General features: G+C 41.2%; 1 protein-coding gene across 10 annotated transcripts in view; it reads right to left on the bottom strand.

Annotated features, from left to right (window-relative positions):
* The window catches only part of PTPRC (protein tyrosine phosphatase receptor type C), a 258,953-nt gene that overhangs the window by 103,112 nt on the left and 133,231 nt on the right, over positions 1 to 22,610 (bottom strand). For 9 of the 10 annotated variants that reach the window (XM_040408421.1, XM_040408423.1, XM_040408425.1 and 6 more), the window contains 3 exons: positions 21,977 to 22,093; positions 14,926 to 14,955; positions 3,041 to 3,070 (listed from right to left, as the gene is read on the bottom strand). In XM_040408421.1, coding sequence (XP_040264355.1) covers positions 3,041 to 3,070; positions 14,926 to 14,955; positions 21,977 to 22,093 — 177 coding nt within the window. The remainder of the gene's footprint in view (positions 1 to 3,040; positions 3,071 to 14,925; positions 14,956 to 21,976; positions 22,094 to 22,610) is intronic. The other variant, XM_040408418.1, reaches the window with a different exon arrangement.

Raw genomic sequence — 22,610 nt, 5'->3', positions numbered from 1 at the left:
GTTGTGTTCATAAATAACATAACTATCAATTTGCTAAACTCAGGTCCAGTTTGAAAATCACCTGCCAGTACATGGGGCAGACTGCCCCCATCTACCTGCATTGTGTATCCCAGTGTGTGAGAGGCCCAGCTCATCATGAGTTGGTGAATGGACAAGTGCTAGGGTGCATGGGCTTCTGGGCGATTATGGTCTTGTGAGAGGGTCACACATTGGTAGACGTAGCATTTAGGAAACTGCTGCGTTTTTAGAGACTGTGGGACTTTTTTTTTAAAGGGGTTCTGTGTGATCTCTTGTGTGTGTTAATGTTAGCAGAAGGGGCTAAGTCACTGACTGATGGAGAAATTAGAGAAGGAGTCAGGACTAAATAAAGGAAGGTGCAGACACCAATTAGAGCTAGGTTAGCAGTGAGATGGACCTGCTTGCAGACGAGCGTGTGCGGATTTGGTCCGGATGTGTTGCGAATGCGTTCAGTGAAAGTGCGCAATTTCGCAAATAAAGTCATTCAGTTTTGTCTGCGATCGCGTTCAGTTATTCTGTTTTTATCGCGCGGGTGCAATGCTATTTAATGCGTTTTGCACGCGCGTGATAAAAAAACTGAAGGTTTACAAACAACATCTCTTAGCAACCATTCGTGAAAAACGCATCGCATCCGCACTTGCTTGCGGATCAGATGCGATTTTCACACAGCTCCGTTCATTTCTATGAGGCCTGCGTTGTGTGAAAAAAGCAGAATATAGAACATGCTGCGATTTTCACGGAACGCACAAGTGATGCGTGAAAACCAACGCTCATTTACACAGCCCCATTGAAATGAATGGGTCCGGATTCCGTGCGGGCGCAATGAGTTCGCATCACGCATTGCACCCGCATGGAATACTCGCCTGTCTGCAAGGGGCCTAAGGCTGCTGGAACACAGCAATGTTCTGACATGCGTTCAGGATGCAGTTTTTTATTGCAGCTAGCTGAAATTAATTTAATAGTTTCCACTATGGAGAACACTAGGGTTTAATGAGGATCCTAAACTGGCTAAATTGAAAACTGCATCCTGAATGCCTGTCACATTTTCGCGTTTTACAGCGCGTTCGAACGCGCTGAAAAATGCCCGACGCATAAACAAGTTCTTAAGCTTCTTTGGGGCGTTTTGTCGCGCGTTTGCGGCCATAGGACACTGCTGTCAATCACAAAAACGCGCGTAATACGCGCGTTGACTATGGACAAAAACGCGCACAAAAACGTGCGACAAAAACGTGCGTTAAACGCGCATATCAAATACGCTCAGGTCTGAACCCAGTGTTAGGGCTCCTTCACACGCGTATGTCCCTTGCAGGAATCTCGCTCCGTGTGGGAGAGAGATTGTGCGGTCTGGACTACAGAAGCGCACGGCGTTATTATGATTAATACTGCTATGTGCCTCTGTCTGACCTTTCTGTAACGAAATCATACTGACATAAAGCTGTCGGTATGATTCCGTTACAGAAAGGGGCATTAATGGAGACATTAATATTACTGGGGGCACTAATACGGGCATTATTAATTCTGGGGGGCACTAATGGAGGCAAGGCTATTACTGGGGTCACTAATGGGGGGCATTATCAATTCTGGGGGCACTAGTGGAGGCATTAATATGACTGGGGGCACTATTAATACTGGGAGCCACATTATGACATAGCCACCCAGTGTTAAGCCACACCCAACAAGCACACCCCTTATGGGGTGTGGCTTAACTTGGCTGGTATCTCTTGTTGGGAAAGGTGGCAACCCTACGCACAGGCCATACATTTTAATACTCTACGGAGACAGCACTAAAATCAAAGCTTTTGAGCAAAACAACTTAGGATCAATGATCCGAAGCTCAGTTCGCTCAAGAGTAGTGAGCACATATAGTGGTAGAAGATAATTAGACATGAAGGCAAGTCTCCTGAGCAGATCAGACTGAGTGCGAGCTGGAAGAAGCTGCAGATTGCTGTGCTTAGCTAGATAGCAGTGGCGGAAAGTGACGCCAGCAAAAGAGGCGCACTGTGTTAGGGCCTAAGGCGAAAACACAGCTAAGCACCACAGAGGGGTTGAGGCTGGAGATAAGGGGTTGAAAGAAGCAAGGCACTGTGGCCCGTATCATCGCAGTCAGACCTGCGAAGCTGTGGTGATAACTGCAGATGCAACCATTATCATTGGTGTCAGTCTGATACAGAGCGAGCTGGGTGCAGTGCAAGACAGAGGAAGAGTGGCTTGTTACCTCTTAAAGTGATTATATTTGCCTATTGCCACTTAAAGGAATCAGTCATCAGTTTGATCATGCAAAACTGCTGATATCACTAGCTAGTGGCAGAGTAAGGCCACGTTCACATTTGTGTCACAGCTCTCCGGCAGGCTGTTTTGGCACAGAATACAGGGAATCCGCCAGACAGAAACTGTTGCGTGCAGTGGTTTTTGTCAGGCCGAATCCCGGCATATTTGCAGGGTAGAGGTCGGAGCTCCGCCGGACACCATTGTAGTCAATGAGGCCGAAGGGCATTCCGGTATCATCCCTCAGTGCTGGATCCAGAGAACTCCAGCAGGCTTTTTCCTGCCGGAAAAGCCCACCAGAGAGCTGTGTGTGCTACAAATGTGAAACTAGCCTAAGGCGGGAAAGCTTTTATTCTCTGCAGCAGTGTGAATATGAACTTTTAGTCTGCCAGACAGTGCTCCTGGAAGTGCCCTGGAGGCAGTGCTTTACTGTAAAGTGCACTCTTATTGGCAGCCGTGGCGTCTCCCGTTTTGATACCACAGCTGGCAATCAGAACTGAGGGGAGGGCTGTAAAGCAGGTCAACGCAGACACCACTTCACCGTGAAGCACTGCCACCAGGGCCGTTAGACAGAAATGGCACATTCGTTATTTTCATTGTTCTGCTCCTATAATGGGACAGAAAACAGAAGTAATACGTGGAAATGTGAACATAGTATAATATGTTACCATGAAATACATATTTGTCAGAAGGTGAGATTTGTGCCATCAATATCTTATCTTAGATTGTGTACATAAAAGCATCCTGGAAATTTTACCTGAGGTATACACTGAACTGTGATCCTTCCCTGTAAGACAGAAAAGTACAAAACTAATTATTTAAATTTGTCACTATAAATGAAGTCTCCCCATTCCCCACTGAATAATTCATGTAAACTGTGCTCTCACCATTCCCTGTAAGACAGAAAAACACATACATTTTTTTTTTTTAAGTGGCTACAAATGGAGTCTTGCCATTCCCTATTGTATAACTGATATACCATAGATCAAAACATGCAAATAATTAGTGAATCAAGTCTTATCATGCCACAAGCAAAGGAAAATTTCACAATTTTGATCATGGAAGACTGCTGCCAGCATTAGGTAGGGGCTGGGGAAGGCAATAAAACATTTTTGCAAAACTTCTGTTATCTGCAGCAGTGTGAGCATAAACTCTTATTCTGCCAGGCACTGCTCCTGCAAGTGCCCTGAAGGTGGTGCTTTACTGCAAAGTGCTCTTAGTGCAGTACCCCAGAACAGGGGGTATGTGCAAATGGTTTGTTATTTAATGTTGTATAATGTTATTTCATGCTATATTATGTATACCAAGCATAGCAGGATATGCTTGGCAGGGCCAGTGTTAACCATCCTGGCTTATGCCTCAGAGGAGTTAAAGGGTTTCTGTCATCAGCGATGTGCTAATGTCAGCAGAACATAACTGTATGATTTCTAACTCCCTGCCTGCCACTGTTCCCTCAAAATAAAGACTTTTATAATATGCTAATGAGCCTCTAGGTGCTAGTGGGGCGTTGCTGCAGCACCTAGAGGCTCCGTCTTTTCACGACCATGTCCAGTTGATTGACATCCTAGTTCTCCTCTGTGCCCGTAAAATCCGGCGCCTGCGCCATCCCGTTTAGTATTCGGCGCAGGCACAGTGAGTGAAGCTGGCAGCAGGAGAGCGTCCTTCACTTAATACTAAACAGGACCGCGCAGGTGCAGGATTTACGGGGCACTGAGGAGAATGTTCTGCTGACATTATCACATCGCTAATGTCAGCCAGATACATAACGATTTTTCTGATGACAGAAACCCTTTAAGGAATAGGCTAGCCCCATCCCTAACTTGGACAGTTCTGAGTTAGAGTTCGTGGAGAAAGGAAGCTGTTGCCTGAGGCTTCAGAGACTAATAGCTCTCTGCAAGTTCTACAAAAAAAAGAAGAGAAAGAGAGGAATATAAAGGAGAACGTAGAATCCGTATGGCCAAGCATAGGAGTCAGCAAGGTAACCGACCACTACAGCTATTCAGACGTTGCTCCAGACATGTCCTGGCCAGATGTGCCTTCAAAACCCTGTATCCCACAGTGGGCACTACAGCCATTATTGTCAAGGTACTTTTGCCAGCCATAGATTCTACTGAGAGAGACTTTGGCAGGATAGTGTACAAAGAGGTCCATAACTCCCAGCTTTGCCAGCCTCCATACCTCGCTATTTGGAGAAAACCCTTGCACTGTAAACAGATGGAACTGCGCTTCATTGTTGTTGGAAATATTACAACTCCCAATTTGCACTTAAGTAAAAGAGAAGTTTGTTCTGCTAACTCTGGTCTGGTTTAATGACTCGTACAACAAATGCTGGCCATTGCACTGCTGATGCCCTGTCTTGCTTCCATACAAGCACCTAACATCACAAGCTACCATCAAGCAGGAGCCCTAGAATAAGGGTGTGTCCTGAGGGAAGAAAGAGAGCTCCCTCCTTTCACTGCATGGGTCTAGGGAGCAATGGTGTCAAGAAAGTCACGGTGATTGATTGTAAAATCCGAGCCACTACCACTCCCATCCTTTGCTCTGGCTCTGCCTGACTTCCCTCAGCATTTATTTATTTATTTATTTATTTATTTATACATTTTTTTTCTTTCTTTATAAATAGACTTTTATTGAATTCTTATTTCATGTATACAAATACAAATATTCAGGCAATCATTTTTCCTCTTTTCTTTTCCTTTTTTTATACTTTTCCCGGTATCAGCCTCTGCATATTACCATATCCCTCCAACCCACCCTGATGCTTAGTCCACTCCTGGGAGAAACAGTTGTGCTCCTGCTCCCCAGTTAGTTGTAAGTAAAAGGAACTCAGATCTCTATTTCCCATTGCATGTTCATTTTTTAGATCTTGATAGGTGATTATATCTCCCTCTTTCCATATCTGACCCAGTTTGAGGAGTCCATGTTTCAACCAGATTTTTTGTTCAATTGATTTTAATTCTCTTAATTGAGTATTATTCCATAGCAAGGTATCCGAATGTATTCCCTTCAGAAACCACAGTTCTTTTACCATTTTCCAAGACTTGGTCCACAGCTCAAATAGGGGTATTTTATTGGCTTGTTGTTGTGACAGAATGTCAGTTTCTACTAGTTGAAAAATACTACAATTTTCCAGACTTTTATTAATCCCTGTTATCATGATCTTATATCTATATGATTTACTCCACATTATCATATTTTTAATCTGTCCTGAAATAAAATACAGTTCTAGATCCGGAACTGAAAATCCGCCCTCTTTCTCATGAATATACAGTATCTGTGCTCTTATTCTCGGTTTTTTACCTCGCCTTATCAAGGCTTTTATTAGAGTGGCTATTGTTTTAAAGATTCTTTTAGGAATTATTATCGGTGCATTCCAGAAGATATAATTCAAAGAGGGTAATACACACATTTTAACTAATGAAATGCGCCCTGCCAGCGAGATATGTATCTTTTACCAAACCTCTATTTTCTTCCGCATCTCACGTATATTAGGGAGCACATTCAACTGCATATAGTCCCTCGGGTTAGATGTTATCTGGATACCTAAGTACTTAACCGGTTCTTGCTTCTCTTTAATTTCCAGTGCTCCCGGTATAAAACGACTCAGAGGATCAATCGAAATGCAAGCCGATTTTGGACCAGTTTATATATAGTCCAGCGAAATCGCCATATTCTTCAAATACCTGCAAGATCTTCGTAAGTGAACTATGGGATCCCACAAACAACGTAATATTATCTGCATATAATGCAATTTTGTCCTCATGGGCCCCAAACCTAAAACAAACAATTTCTTTATCCTGCCTGATCAAGTCAGCTAAAGGTTTCATAACTATGGCGAATAACAGGGGGGACAGGGGACAACCCTGTCTAACCCCCCTGCTGATGTGCATTTTATCTGAGTATTCACCATTTAATATTACCCTTGCGGAGACTTCAGTGTATAATAACTTAACCCAAGATACAAAATTATCTCCAAATCCCATTCTCTTCAATGTAGCGAATAGGAAAGGCCATTCTATCGTATCAAAGGTTTTTGAGGCATCTATAGTTATTATCATACGTTCACCACAATTCTTAGGTTCTAACTGGGTATTCATATACACTGCGTGCAGAATTATTAGGCAAATTAGTATTTTCACCACATCATCCTCTTTATGCATGTTGTCTTACTCCAAGCTGTATAGGCTCGAAAGCCTACTACCAATTAAGCATATTAGGTGATGTGCATCTCTGTAATGAGAAGGGGTGTGGTCTAATGACATCAACACCCTATATTAGGTGTGCATAATTATTAGGCAACTTCCTTTCCTTTGGCAAAATGGGTCAAAAGAAGGACTTGACAGGCTCAGAAAAGTCAAAAATAGTGAGATATCTTGCAGAGGGATGCAGCACTCTTAAAATTGCAAAGCTTCTGAAGCGTGATCATCGAACAATCAAGCGTTTCATTCAAAATAGTCAACAGGGTCGCAAGAAGCGTGTGGAAAAACCAAGGCGCAAAATAACTGCCCATGAACTGAGAAAAGTCAAGCGTGCAGCTGCCAAGATGCCACTTGCCACCAGTTTGGCCATATTTCAGAGCTGCAACATCACTGGAGTGCCCAAAAGCACAAGGTGTGCAATACTCAGAGACATGGCCAAGGTAAGAAAGGCTGAAAGACGACCACCACTGAACAAGACACAAAAGCTGAAACGTTAAGACTGGGCCAAGAAATATCTCAAGACTGATTTTTCTAAGGTTTTATGGACTGATGAAATGAGAGTGAGTCTTGATGGGCCAGATGGATGAGCCCGTGGCTGGATTGGTAAAGGGCAGAGAGCTCCAGTCCGACTCAGACGCCATCAAGGTGGAGGTGGAGTACTGGTTTGGGCTGGTATCATCAAAGATGAGCTTGTGGGGCCTTTTCGGGTTGAGGATGGAGTCAAGCTCAACTCCCAGTCCTACTGCCAGTTTCTGGAAGACACCTTCTTCAAGCATTGGTACAGGAAGAAGTCTGCATCCTTCAAGAAAAACATGATTTTCATGCAGGACAATGCTCCATCACACGCGTCCAAGTACTCCACAGCGTGGCTGGCAAGAAAGGGTATAAAAGAAGAAAATCTAATGACATGGCCTCCTTGTTCACCTGATCTGAACCCCATTGAGAACCTGTGGTCCATCATCAAATGTGAGATTTACAAGGAGGGAAAACAGTACACCTCTCTGAACAGTGTCTGGGAGGCTGTGGTTGCTGCTGCACGCAATGTTGATGGTGAACAGATCAAAACACTGACAGAATCCATGGATGGCAGGCTTTTGAGTGTCCTTGCAAAGAAAGGTGGCTATATTGGTCACTGATTTGTTTTTGTTTTGTTTTTGAATGTCAGAAATGTATATTTGTGAATGTTGAGATGTTATATTGGTTTCACTGGTAAAAATAAATAATTGAAATGGGTATATATTTGTTTTTTGTTAAGTTGCCTAATAATTATGCACAGTAATAGTCACCTGCACACACAGATATCCCCCTAAAATAGCTAAAACTAAAAACAAACTAAAAACTACTTCCAAAAATATTCAGCTTTGATATTAATGAGTTTTTTGGGTTCATTGAGAACATGGTTGTTGTTCAATAATAAAATTAATCCTCAAAAATACAACTTGCCTAATAATTCTGCACTCCCTGTAGTATCTAATTATATTATCAGTTGTTGTTTTACCTGACATTAAGCCCGACTGATCCTTATGGATGATCCCCGGGAGTACTCTCCCAAGTCTATTTGCTTGAATCCTTGCCAATATCTTATTGTCAGTGTTGATTAATGATATGGGGCGGTATGTTTCCGGGAACACTGGATCCTTCCCTGGTTTTAAAATAAGTGTTATCAAGGCTTCTCTTACAGAGTCTGGGAGTTTTCCTAATGCCCTCGAAACAGTCCACATTGTAAGCATTTTCGGAATGAATACTTCTTTATTATGGGCATAAATTTCAAACGGAATGCCATCTATTCCTGGGGTCTTATTCTTGGCAATCTTTGACAATGTTGCCTCCACTTCTTTTTTGATCATCAGTTAGCATAGTAATAGCAATTTTCCCTAAAAATGGTTGTAATTCCATTGAGCTCTTATTTATCTTACTGCCATATATATCTTCAAAATAATCCTTAAGAAGGTCTATTTTGGCCGTTTGTTCAACTATTTCACGGCCAGACTTCTCTATTAAACAGTGAATATATTTATGAGTTGCCACCAGGGCAGCTAGCTTTTTGCCAGGTATGTGTGCATAGATATAATTGTCCCTTACATAATTTTCTTTTTGTTGTTCCGCCAGGAGAAACAAATCACTTTCCAGTTTAGCAGCTTTATCTGTCCACTCTTTATAGTTTTGTACAATAGGATTATCGATATATTTTTTTTCAGATTTTTCCATCTCACTTTCTAAGTCCATAATTTTTTTCCTTATCTCCTTCTTATACATTACCGTGTATTTAGTGATAATCCCTCTTATAAAGGCCTTTGCAGCCTCCCATACCATATTATTTTCGGCCGTGCCCTCATTTATCTCAAAGTATTCCCTAATCTCTTTCAATAGCTTATTGTGAATACCCATTATATTTATCCATCCTATAGTTATATTCATTCCTCTATTTCTCTTTTTTTGTGTTTTTATATTTATAATAATTGGGTTATGATCTGAAATTCCCCGTCTTCCATACTTAACCTGTTCAATCTCAAGTGCACCTTTATTATCAGTGAAAACTAAATCAATCCGTGATAGACTATTGGAAAAACATGAATATCTTTTTAGCTTAGGGTACATTACCCTCCAAATATCAATCCACCCCAATTCTGTTATAATATCTTTTAGTTTTGACCCTATGTTGATTATTTGGGGATTACGTAATCTACTGCACATCTATCCATTTGGTCATCCATAACGTTATTAAAGTCTCCCTTAACTAAAAGTGATTTATCTCCTGTCTTGAGCACAAACTTATTTATTTTTACTATAACATCTGATCTAAAGGGAGGTGGAATATATACATTTGCTATTATCCATGCCCTGCCTTCCAATATACAGTCCATAAGGACATATCGGCCCTCCTCATCTATAGCTGTTTTTAGTATTTCAATATCTACATTTTGATGGATTAATATGCTCACTCCTCTCGCATATGATGAAAGGACTGAATGAAAAGCATATTGCATCCATGGCCTGGTCAGCCCTATTATTGTCTCACCTGTCAGATGTGTTTCTTGTAAACAAACTATGGCGGCCAGGAACCTATATATTGCATCAAAAACTGCCACTCTCTTTATTCCCTTACTTAATCCCCTAATGTTCCATGAGATTAATCTCATAAAATCTTATTGGTAGTACGACATCCCTCAGCATTGAGCTTATTTAAAGCTTCTTTAAATCTGTAGTTGTCTTCTGCTTAGAGTGTACTGCCACCAGGGCAGTTGAAGGAGCAGAATCTGGAAGAATAATGCATCATATTCACACCACTCCTGATAATAACAGCTCAACAAAAGGTATGCTTGTACAGCTCCCCAGCCCTTATTTAGTGCTGTCAGCAGTTTTGCATGGTCAGAACTGCTCACAGACTCTCTTCAAGGAGACCTGTGTACCAAGTTAACCTGATGTTTCTAACGAAGCCTGTACCATCATTGAGAAATTGTGAGCACTGTAAACAGATCCTGTTTAAATCATTGAGAAATTGTGAGCACTGTAAACAGATCCTGTTTAACTTGTTTAGGGCCACATGGCAGGAATTTCCCCCTTTCCCACTGCTGTTCCTCTAGGAATTGAACCACTGGTAATGGTGATTAGGATTGATAGTCATATTAAGGGATTTAGATAAACTTTGTATGCTGAAAATATTGTACTTTCTGTAGGTAATGCTCTTATAGCTCTCCAAGTTATCATGGAAAGTTTTTGGAAGTTTGATGGTTTCTCAGGTGTTGTGATCTACTTGCAGAAATCAGTTCTGCTTCCCTTGGATGCTGGCACTCTCGCGTTTGACTCCCTTTTGGATATAATTGATGAAAACGCTACATTTAAATACTTAGAGGTGGTAGTGTGTAAAAGGGAATAATAATTATTAATATTTTGGTAATATCACTAATTAATATTCATAAATAGGCGTGAATCGTCTATTGATAACTCCGTCTATTTATACTTTATATACTAACTACCTTCCTTGTTGCTCTACCTCTTTAACTACGTGCACTATATTACAGCGGCGACTATAAATGACTATAAACTGTGTTTTGAACAATCAAGGAATTTATTAACAATCACAAGTCTATAGTCTATTATATTTGCTATATCTATATATATTTATATCAATGGTTACAAATATATATACAGACATACACCGCAAAACAGTAACACTACAATACACCTAAACTTCGCTAACAGAACACAATACACAATTACAATTCCACCCCATAAACTAACAAACAAATCAAAATTTCACACTTACACACACACGTAAATAACAGCGCCCACCCTCCTGGCTACACTCTATCTCTATGGTTAAAAACAATCCAGGGTGATGATGGCACTGCAAGGGTTAATGCAGGCCAGGGATCAAGGTATGTGCAGGGATAACAGGGGGTAAATATAGTAGGGTCACCAGGGATTGCAGGGGTTAATGATTGATGACAGTGGGAATGTATGGGTTAATATTGCAGGGGTTATATCAGGGAATAGGGTTCAATGCAGGGCAGGGTATATGAAGGGGTTAATGATATTTCCGGGGTTAATGATAGGGATAATGCTCGTTGATCTAGGGGGGTAAAGGGTTACTCAGCCAGCTCGTTTCTAGGAGTTAATGCTCGTTCCCAGAGGATGATCCTTGCTTCTATGCTCGTCCTCCAGGGGTTAATTCCCGCTTGCTCGTTGTCCTGGGGTTGATTCTGGCTTCTCAGGGGGGGCTGCTCGGCTCAACCGATGAGCACAGCGCCGCCGGACTATTTAAATCCGGCAGCGCTCGCTCCCGAGTGGCTCCCGAGATGCTTTGATCCTCCCGCCTGTGAAGTGATTGCGAATCTCCGATGCTGTAATTACAGCGCCGGAGGTCCGTGGCATAGAAAGGCAGGGGAGCCCTTTGTTCCCCTGTCTTTGTAATGCTAAACCTCTCCGGACCTGCCGGAGAAGTTATCAAAAGGTCTCTTTTGATCCTCTGTCTTTCGAAGTGGCCGCGACTGGACATAATGATAATTGTCCAGTCATCTAGGCGGCATCAGCTGGGGGGGGGGGGGCACACGTGCTTGGGGGACATTATTTTGGCCACCAGACTATAAGTATATATATATATAAAAAAAAAAATAGAGCAGCACTCCGGTATGGTGAAAAAAGAAAACAGTTTATTCACCCAGCAGTGACGCGACGTTTCGGCTCCAACATGAAGCCTTTCTCAAGGGTGAATAAACAGTTTTCTTTTTTCACCATACCGGAGTGCTGCTCTATTTTTTTTTTTTTATTATCCTGGGACGCTTTTCCTATTGGAGCTTGCACCCAATTTTCAAATCAAAAGGTTGGTGCTGCCATTCATTGCATTTATATATATATATATATATATATATATATATATATATATATCCATATAGATACTTGGGGCATATCTATCTCTCTCTCTATATCAATATATATATATATATATATATATATATATAGATAAAAATATATATACCACACACACACAGGGTCCACACAAATATAATATATTATACACATGCACACACATGTACTGTATATATATTCAAATCTCCCCCTTCCCCCTAGATAGTGTCTAGGAGAATCAAGGATTATGTTGATCTAAACATGATCCCCCTGATCCATAGATCAAGGAGGAAAAATTGGACCCTAAAAATTAAGGTATGGAAGAAGCTTCCATTGTCCTTTGCTTCTATGGTGGTATTATGCAAAATGGGTGTACTCCCCCAACTATTGTATTTTTTTTATAATAAGCCTGTTGCTGTAAAACACTGTAACCATTAAAGTGGTTTTCCAGGATTTTCGTATTGATGATCTATCCTCAGGACCCATCAGTTCGGCTAGGGTCCAACACCCGGCACCCCCACCGATAAGCTGCTTGAAGAGAAGGTTGGGCTCCGTGTGAGCCCAACCTTCCCTTCATTGTTTACATGTTTGCCATCGACATTGCAGCGGTGAGCAGGTGTAATTACAAGCAATCGTCGGCAAACAGGTAAGCAATGAAGGGAAAGCTGCGCTCTCATGGAGCGAGGCCTTCCCTTCAACCAGCTAATCGTCAGGGTGCCGGGTGTCAGACCTTCACCAATCTGGTATTGAGGACCTATCCTTATCCTATCACAGAAAGCCCCTTTAAATTTGTTGCCACGTGTGAGTCATATAAAGTGCCCCTTGTTTAAGCTACTATACAACTGTGTCCCTCCCATTCCTTCCTAGAGTGGGGAGCCATGCATGCCATTTACTGAAGGATAAAAAAGATTGAGTATATAAGGTCTGACCCCCTTACATGCAGATGCACTGCTGTTTGCAGGACAGGAATTCTGGCAATCGTAGCGTGATGCCAAATTCGTGCTTTGCTGACCCTTAGTTTTCAAGCGTACAGATGGCCACAGAGAGGTTGTCCACTTAGCTGAAGTTCTATTCTATCGTATATGTATGCCGCTGCTACTGACTATTTTAATGTTATTTGCGATGAGCTAATAAAATATACATTTAAATTGATTTTGTACTGTGTATATACTGTATAAGTTTTTATTGGTGTGGTGTATTTATTCTGATACACACAGTTGTGACTCTTTTGTATATTGGTATAAATATAAATAGAAACTGATGTTCACATCCTCTCTTCTATACCTAGACATCAAATACACCAAGGGGCCATCCACTGCTTTTAAAAGAAAGAAGGATTCACCGTCAGCGGAAATATTTTTCCTAGAACATTGAGACTATGAGACTCTCTGCCACAAGATATTAAAATGACTTTAAATTGGACATGGATGTCCTTCTGGAAAGCTTATGGTACATTACAAGTTAATGGGTAACTGATCCAAGCCTATTTTTAATGTAGGTTTCCTCTCTTCTTCATAGCACTTCTTCACAGTGCTATGTAGATTTATGAGAAAAGATGCACCAGAGTTATTTCTTGTGGAAAGTTGGTATTTACTAATAGTGTTGAGCACGAATATTCGAATAGCAAATTTTTATTGCGAATATCGCCACTTCGAGAATTCGCGAATATTTAGAATATAGTGCTGTATATTCTGCAAAGAAAAAGGGGGTCAGTCAGCACATACCAATGCGCAGGGGCTCGTTGCTATGTCTGAAAACAACACTGTAAAACCAAACATGCAATGTAACAGCTCTCTGCAAACCAAATAAAGTACAAAAATGCATAATAATTGCTAAGGCTATACTTGTAAATTAGAGATGCTTGGCAAATACATTTTGTACAAAATTATTTGAGCCCGTCTGCAGCATGTCAAGGCGATCTCTGTAATGTTGGTACCTGCATTCCTTGGATATAATGGAGGCCATTTTGGCACCAAAGATGACAGAAATTAAAGCAGGCCCAGCATGCATGTGGAACCTACACTCCCTGAATTGTATGGTAGCCGTCATGGCACATAACAGGTAGAATTTAGTGTTAGGAACCCGTCTTACAGAGATCGCCCTTGACGTGCGGCAGACGGGCAAAAATTTTTTTGTACAAAATGTATTTGTCAAGCATCTCTAATTTATAAGTAAAGCATTAGCAATTATTATGCATTTTTGTACTTTATTTGGTTTGCAGAGAGCTGTTGCATTGCATGTTTTGTTTTACAGTGCTATATATTCGTTATATCGAATATTCAGCATTTTTTTCCATCTGAACACATGATTCTTCTCTGTTTCTTGCTTGTGGGCCAATGAGAAGGAAGCAATGTCAAGTTCACAACAATACTTAGTGCACAAATCAGTAATCTGTAGTCAGACCTGCTAAAATGCGAAGTTGCACGTACTGCGAAAAAATATTCTAATCACTGCCGCAAATATATTGGAGCACTTGACTCTATCTGCATATAAAGTTATTCTAATGTTCTGCCATGCCAACCATTTTCTCCACTCTCAGGAAACTTATACCAGCTTGAAAAATGAAGCCAAAGTGACCCACGCCTGTATTTCGCGTTACGAATTCACATTACGCGATTTTCACATTGCCGATTTATCGCATTCAATAAAATAATCTCGAATTCTTGCGAATATATGACGAATATTCTACAAAATATTTGTGAAATATCGCAAATTCGAATATAGCCCCTGCCGCTCATCACTATTTACTAAAACAGATATGTCTGGAAAGATGACAGGTCCTCTTTAAGGGTATGTTCACAGGAGCCTCCATTGTAGATTATGTCCCAATTAGATGATCAAAACAGTGTAGCATGCTGCGCCATTTTGTCTGATAAATTTCTTGGTCTTCTATTGTAAACAGGATAAATTACATGGGATTATTAGGTGCTGGTCCGTCATTTAATAGAACCAGCACTACCATCATTTTCTGTTGTTCTACTCCTATACATAGCCTAATATGTTACTATGAGATACATACTTGTAAGAATGTGACATTTGTGACACCAATGTCTTATCTTAGATTGTGTTTGTAAGAGTATCTGGAAAATTTTACCTGAGGGATACACTGGCCTCTGATCCTTCCCTGTAAGACAGAAAAGTACATAACACATTATTTAAATTTGTCACTATAAATGAAGTCTCCCTACTCCCTACTGAATGATTAAAATGCCATAGACCAAAACATGTGCAAATAATCCGCATATCTGGTCGACACTCCCTATGCTACTTACGTGCAGAGACAGACAAACACCAAGAGTCAAAACAGCACAAAACAGGGTCGTACATAAATGAGTCAGGACCAGAAAAGCTATGCAGTACAAAACAAGAGACAGAGAGAGGTCAGAAGACAAGCTGAGATAAGAACGAAAAACCCAGTACTAAGCCGGTCTCAGAGGAATGAGCAATCCAATATGCACAGGAAACAGGAACAGAGCTAGTGAGTTGAGACTATAACTGGCACTGGTGTCAGGAAAGGGTTTAAATAGAGCACCAAGTCCCAGGATCAGAACCTGATACTGTATGTTGGTCATGGCTCGGCACTCCCATTAGTCAAAACACTAGAACACATGAATAGAGCAGCTGAGCAATCAGCCCACTGCTAGTCTCCTCCAGCACATGCCCGCTGTGGAGAGAAAGAGCATTACATCCTGTTGCTAAGGATGCTCTCGTGTCTCCACAGGTTGAGGCTTAGCAGTGCATCTCTCCTGGCACAGTCGTGCCGAAGCTGGAGATCTCGTCACTGGAGCCTGGACAGGTAAGTTTGTGACACAATCATAAAATAAGAGGAAGTCGCCTGTCTGTAATACTATAAAGGTGGCCATAAACATTAGTCTAAAGTCAATCAAAACAAACAATTTCATCAAAATGAACGTTGTCTGTCAAAAATTAACAATGAATGATTGTTAACAGACCATTATGATCTGAAAAGAAGTCGGCCGTGTTTAATATTTCCTTTCAATAGTCATGCGAAAGTTCTTTTCATCAAAGAAAGATCATTTGTAAATGAATCTTTCTTTAAAAAAACATTCCCAGAACTGTTTGAGCTTCAAGACACAGAAAAGGGAATCAACAAGGTAAAAGAGGAGAGAATATTTAAAAGAAGAAAAACTGCTACAAGAGGACATAGTTTTAAATTAGAGGGGTGAAGGTTTAAAAGTAATATCAGGAAGTATTACTTTACTGAGAGAGTAGTGGATGCATGGAATAGCCTTCCTGCAGAAGTGGCAGCTGCAAATACAGTGGAGGAGTTTAAGCATGCATGGGATAGGCATAAGGCCATCCTTCATATAAGATAGGGCCGGGGGCTATCCATAGTATTCAGTATATTGGGCAGAATAGATGGGCCAAATGGTTCTTATCTGCCGACACATTCTATGTTTCTATGTTTCTAACTGCAAGCAGGGTTTGCGAGTGCAGCAAGGTTTTGCTGAGTACTGCAAAATTACATATACATGTATAGTTTAACACTAGGCCAAAGTGCAACCAAGATTTAGCCAAGATTCTAGCAATTTGTCCAATTACAGTAGTCAGGGGTCTCAATTTAAATTCATAAATACTATTTTTAACAGTTTTTATTTTCTTTACTCATCCCCATTGGCTGGACTCTTCTCACGACTGGGTTGTTCATCCCCATTTTAAAATGTACTCCACGGACAATGCTACTAAGTGTGTGTCCTTTGCAATGTATGCATGCCTTGAAGAGCCATTTGAGGGTGAATATATTTGCGTTAGATGCAAGCATGTTTAATATTTGGAAGCCCAGATTCTGGATCTAAATTCACAGCTTGCAACACGCAAAAGTACTGCAAACCTGGAGAGAGGCTTAGACCTCACTGTGCAGGCACTGGCTGGGGTCAGTGAAATGGAGGTGGGAGGAGGAGGGCAAGACCAGGACTCTGTGGTCAATAGTTGGGTTAATGTTACAAGAAGGGGTGCAGGAAGGAAGGGTTTGGGTGCATGGAGAACTGGGAAGACTTCTCTATTGGGTACAGGCTCTATAGTAGGGATGGGCTGCACTTTAATGGGGAGGGTGTAGCTGCTGTGGGGGAAAAATGGTTAGGCTAATTTCACACTAGCGGCAAGGAACTCCGGCAGGCTGTTCCTTGCCGCTAGTGTGAAAGTACCCTTAGATGGATAAACTAGGATCTAGGGAGAGGGAGGGGGTCATACTAATAAACAGAGCTGGTGGTAGCATGGACCTTTTAACAAACAACATTATCATCCAAGGTACACAAAATCACAGATATTCACTTTCTGGGAACTGAAAGTGGGAAATTAAATAGTTACTTAACATGTATGTTCTCAAATGCCAGAAATCTAGCAAGCAAAATGGGGGAGCTGAAGTCTATGATACTAGACGATCACATAGATGTAGTTGGTGTGGCTGAGACATGGCTGGAATTTTCTCTTGACTGGGCTGTTAATATTCAGGGTTTTATACTCTTTAGGAAGGACATGGTCAATAGAAAAGCTGATGGTGTGTGCCTGTATGTAAGGAGTGATCTGAAGACAAGTGTGAAAGAGGCAATTGTGGGTGTGGATGGTGAGGACGTTAAAGCCTTATGGGTGGAATTACGAAAGGAAATAAACTCTGAAAAATTAATACTTGGTGTAATCTATAGACCAGCTAACATCACAGAGGAGATAGAAGTTCAGTTGTACAACTAAATAGAGCGGGTGGCACAGACTGGTACAGTGATCATAATGGCAGATTTTAACTTCCCAGACATTGACTGGGGTCATGGTTCTGCCTCAACTGCAAAGGAAAGAAAATTCCTCAACTTGCTGCAGGACCACTTTATGGGCAAGTTTGTAGAAGCTCCCACTAAGGGCAATGCTTTGTTGGATCTGGTAATTTCTAACAATGCAGAACAATGTTACTGTTCTTAAAACACTAGGTAATAGTGACAACAATATAATTATATTCCCCCTGAACTATAAAAAGTAAACTGACTGGGAGGGCAAAAACTATTAATAAAAAATAAAAAAAATCCAGGGTTGAGGGCAGCATTTCAGGGCATAGACTGGGAGTAGATACTGTCACATAATAATACTGAGGATAAATGGGAGAGCTTTAAACCACATTGTAATTACAGTGCAAAAGTATAAATGGCTAAAATTATATCCCCATGGTTTATAGCTACTGTAAAAAGGGCAATAAATAAAAAAAAACAGCATTTAAAGAATGCAAAACTGAGGGGTCAGCTGTAGACTCTGAAATTTACAAAGGGCTTAAAATCTGTAAAAAAAAAAAAGAGATAAAACTGCAAAAATACAAAACAGACAGCAGGTGGCAAAATACATACATGCTAAAAAACCAAAGTCAGAGCACGTAGATCACCTAAATAACGGGGTGGGGGGAAGAAGTCACTGAAAGGGGGGTGGTCACTGAAGATAAGGAAAAGGCAGAGTTACTAAATGTTTTTTTTTAGCTCTGTATATACAAAAGAAGAGAAATGAGCTGATATCTGTGGCGCCGGGGCTGTTAGTACATCCAGTAATATACTCATTTGGCTAACTGTAGATATGGTCCAAGATAAGTTAAATAAGGTAAATGTGAACAAGGCTCCGGGTCCAGATGGATTACACCCAAGAGTTCTTAAAGAGCTCAGTTCAGTCATTGCTGTGCCCCTGTTTATAATTTTTAAAGATTATCTAGGTACTAGTACAGTGCCAAAAAAGGATCTAGGTCCTCCACAGGTAATTATGGACCAGTTAGTTTAACTTCAGTTGTGGGAAAAATGTTTGAAGGACTCGTAAGAGACTATTTGTATGTGACTGTTGATAATATCAGCATGGGTTTAGGACAGAAGTTGTCAGACTAACCTGATTTGTTTTTATGAGGAGGTGACTAGTAGCCTGGACAGACGGGCGGCTGTGGATGTTGTGTTCTTGAATTCTGCAAAGGCTTTTGATGCTGTCTCTCACAGACGTTTCATAGGTAACAAAAGGTTTATAGGCTTGGAAAGTATAGTTTGTAATTGGATTGAAAACTGGCTGAAGGACCGTGTCCAGAGAGTTGTGGTCAATGCTTCCTATTCATAATAGTCCTGGGTTATAGGTGGTGTACCCCAAGGTTCCGTTTTAAAAAAGGGTTTAGATGAAGTCTTAAAAGTAAATGGCATTAATGCTTATGAAAACGTGTAGAAATCTGGGTTTCACTCCCTTTTCTAAAATTCTATCCCTTGGTTGAACTTGATGGACTTATGTCTTTTTTCAACCAAATTAACTATGTAACTATCCATTGCTTGGTTTCATTGAACGTGTTTGGCCAGTTTAAACAGCAGTAACAGCAAATATGGACTAAAGTGCCGTGTCTGTGAAACTATTATTTACCAGATTATTGTTTGTTCAACTGGTGTTCAACCATCAAACAACTTCTATCTTGTGGCAACCTGAAGTCTCTGAGCCATGAAAGATGCAGTAGCAAGCTGCGTTCCAGAAAGAGGTGCAATGAAGAAGGATTAAAAGTCAACGTATCAAGATTTCAGTGGCATGGAGTTACCTGAGTGACATATCTAACATGCCTGTAAGCTGGTTAGACTTGTGTGAGAATGTATGTTTACCAAGCAAAGGGGATAAGGGGCATGCAGGGAAGACACAATTATGCTTCGGTATACAGATCACTGGTAAGGGTGATAATGGGCTGTTACCACTTAATGACAGTTAGGGTATGACCACACAATCAGGTTTCCTGATGCAGTTTTGGAAGCCAAAATCAGGGATGGATCATAAAAGGAGAGAAAGTATAATGGACAGATACGACTTCTCCTCTTTTAGTAATTCACTCCTGGTTTTGGCTGCCAAAACTGCATGCAAAAAACCTGACAGTGTGGCTGAACCCTTGAACGGTAAACCAAAATTAATTACTGTCTGGAATGCATGTAAAATAAAAATAAATAACTCACCCCTTGAAAGCAGGTCCATTTCAGCACCAAGAGTCCCAACCCTGCTGCTTCTGCTCCCCAGTGGTTGTGTCCCTGAGCGGGACGTGACCACTGAACCTCTGCAGCTGATGATGTGTAGAAGAATGTCTAACTTTCACAAAGCTTACTCTGGCAAAGGGGTAAGGGTGGGTTCACATCAAGCGTTATGGATTCCGTTTTTGTTTTCCGTTATAACGGAAAATAACGGAATCCATAAGACGGAAGTCAAAACAGAAGCCTTCAAGAGGCATTCCATTTTGATCCTTCATAATACAAGTCTATGGGCAGCAGAACGGATCCGTCCTGGGTTCTATTATGCAGGAGTCCAGTCCTGCATAACGGAAACCAGGACGGATCTGTTATGCTGTCCATAGATTTGCATTATGACGGAATGCAAAACGGAAGCCTTTAAAAGGCATTCCGTTTTGCTTTCCGTCATTATATAAGTCTATTGAAATCAGTTATGCAGAACGTTATGCAGAACGGGAAAAAAAAGTCCTGTCGACAGGACTTTGTTTTCCGTCTTGCATAACAGGAACCAGACGGATCCGTTATGATTTCCATAGACTTCTATTATGACGGATCAAAACGGAATGCCTCTTAAAGGCTTTCGTTTTAAATTCCGTCTTATAGATTCCGTTATTTTCCATTATAACCATGTTATAATGGAAAACAAAAACGGAATCCATAACGCTGATGTGAACCCACCCTAACTGGTATTTTAGCTGTCAAAAAAAAACATGGATCTTACATTGCTTTTGGTGGCGGATTCGGCATGTTCAGGTTCCGATGACACACTTAAAAACTCTGCTTGCATTGATTTTCTGTCTGGCATGGGAACGCAACAAACCAGAACAGAATGCATTCTGGTGCACTCTGTTCCGGTATGTTCCGTTTTGTCCCCATTGACAATGAATTGGGAAAAAAGGAAGAGTTTTCCTCCGGTTTTGAGATCCTATGACGCATCTCAATACTGGAAAGTAAAACACAGATGTGAAAGTAGCCTAACTCATGTGCAGAAGCTACATACACAGGCAAGACTCTTTTGATATCTGTATCGTGATTTCCATTTAAAAATGCAAACAGCAATACAGTTCAGTGCATCGTATGAAGGAAACTAGTGGCACCTGACGGACCTCAAGTGCCTTTCTCATAGGTTCCTTTGTGGTGTCCATCAGTTTGACTGGAAGAATAGTGTTGAATGCTATGCTATTCATCCCATCAAATATATGAACATTGCCTATCATACTAAGGCCTCATGCACACGACCGTTGTTTGGGTCCACATCCGAGCCACCATTTTGGTGGCTCGGATGCGGACCCATTCACTTCAATGGGGCCGCAAAAGATGTGGACAGCACACGGAGTTGCTCCGTTCCGCGGCCCCGCTAAAAAAATATAACATGTCCTATTCTTGTCCGCCCTTCGCGGACAAGAATAGGCATTTATATTGCCGGCGTTCCGTTCAGCAAATTAAGGAAGGCAACACGGGCGGCTTCCGTTTTTTGCGGATCCGCCGTTTGTATGAGGCCTTAGGGTACTTTCACACTTGCGGCAGAGTGATCCGGCAAGCAGTTCCGTTTCCGGAACTGCCTGCCGGATCAGGCAATCTGAATGCAAACGGACATCATTTGTAGACGGATCCGAATGTGGATCCGTCTTACAAATGCATTGCAAGAACTAATCCGTCTCTACGGATGTCATCCGGAGAAACGGATCTGTTATATATTTTTTTCACATTTTTACCGGTCCGGCATTGCAGTATTTTTTATGCCGGATCCGGGACTAATACATTTTTCCTCCATCCAAAACGCTGTTCAGTGACTGAACTGATGACAGCCTGATGCATCCTGAACGTATTTCTCTCCATTCAGAATGCATGGGGATAAAACTGATTAGTTCTTTTCCGGTATTGAGCCCCTATGACGGAACTCAGTGCCGGAAAAGAGAAACGCTTGTGTGAAAGTACCCTATAAAGGTGACATTTTGCTTTGGATATCAAGGCCCACAATATACCCAGCCATTAAAGTGTTTAAATACCACAATAGATAGAGCAATATTTGTAAAAATGTATCTAGAATTACCTACTGCTATTCACAGAAGAATGATAGTGTAAGGAGGACTAAAAGAAACCAAAGAGCCTTTGGTTGTGCTCTATTTTGCTATCCCAAATACTCACTTTGTATAATAACCTCATATCCACTCAATGGGCCATTGGGTTTTATTGGCTTACTCCACGTAACAAGTGCTGTTGTTTTAGTTGTGGTACATGATAATGTTTGTACGGCTTCTGGAGCTGGAACAGAATAAGGCAAATATGAGTTTATGTTCATACTGAAAGTTTTTATAATTGTGTAAAACTGTAATAGACATATTAAGAAAGTACGTATAATACATAGTTATTGCCTAGAATGCCTGGTGCCACATCAGCCTCAAAGTTTCACGAATATGGTCCCGACCGCTACAGGAACCTATATAGGAAATTATTCACTCACATGTGATCTGCAGGAGACATACAGTATAGCATAGTATTACATGCCAACCATTACAAATGGCTGGCAATGTGCCGCCACCCAGGGCCGATTGTGTCCCAGGTTTTTAGGAATGCAGAGTGGTGATACGGCCTCACTAGTTTTGTGTCTGTCATGGTGCTCCTGCCTGTATACCGCCACTCCCCAGGGTTAGGCTCCAAAGCAATAAAAGGAAAGTTACAGTTGGGGAAGTAGGAGTCCAGACTTGGTAAAAGTTCAGCATCTTTACTTGAATAAACTTGCATCCAGACAATATTTGGTCTTTTCTCTTTGCTCCTGCAG

Source organism: Bufo bufo, chromosome 9 (assembly GCF_905171765.1).
Source record: "Bufo bufo chromosome 9, aBufBuf1.1, whole genome shotgun sequence".
Lineage (NCBI taxonomy): Eukaryota > Metazoa > Chordata > Amphibia > Anura > Bufonidae > Bufo > Bufo bufo.
The sequence above is the reverse complement of the archived record's forward strand: the minus strand, read 5'-3'. Positions and strand labels throughout refer to the sequence as shown.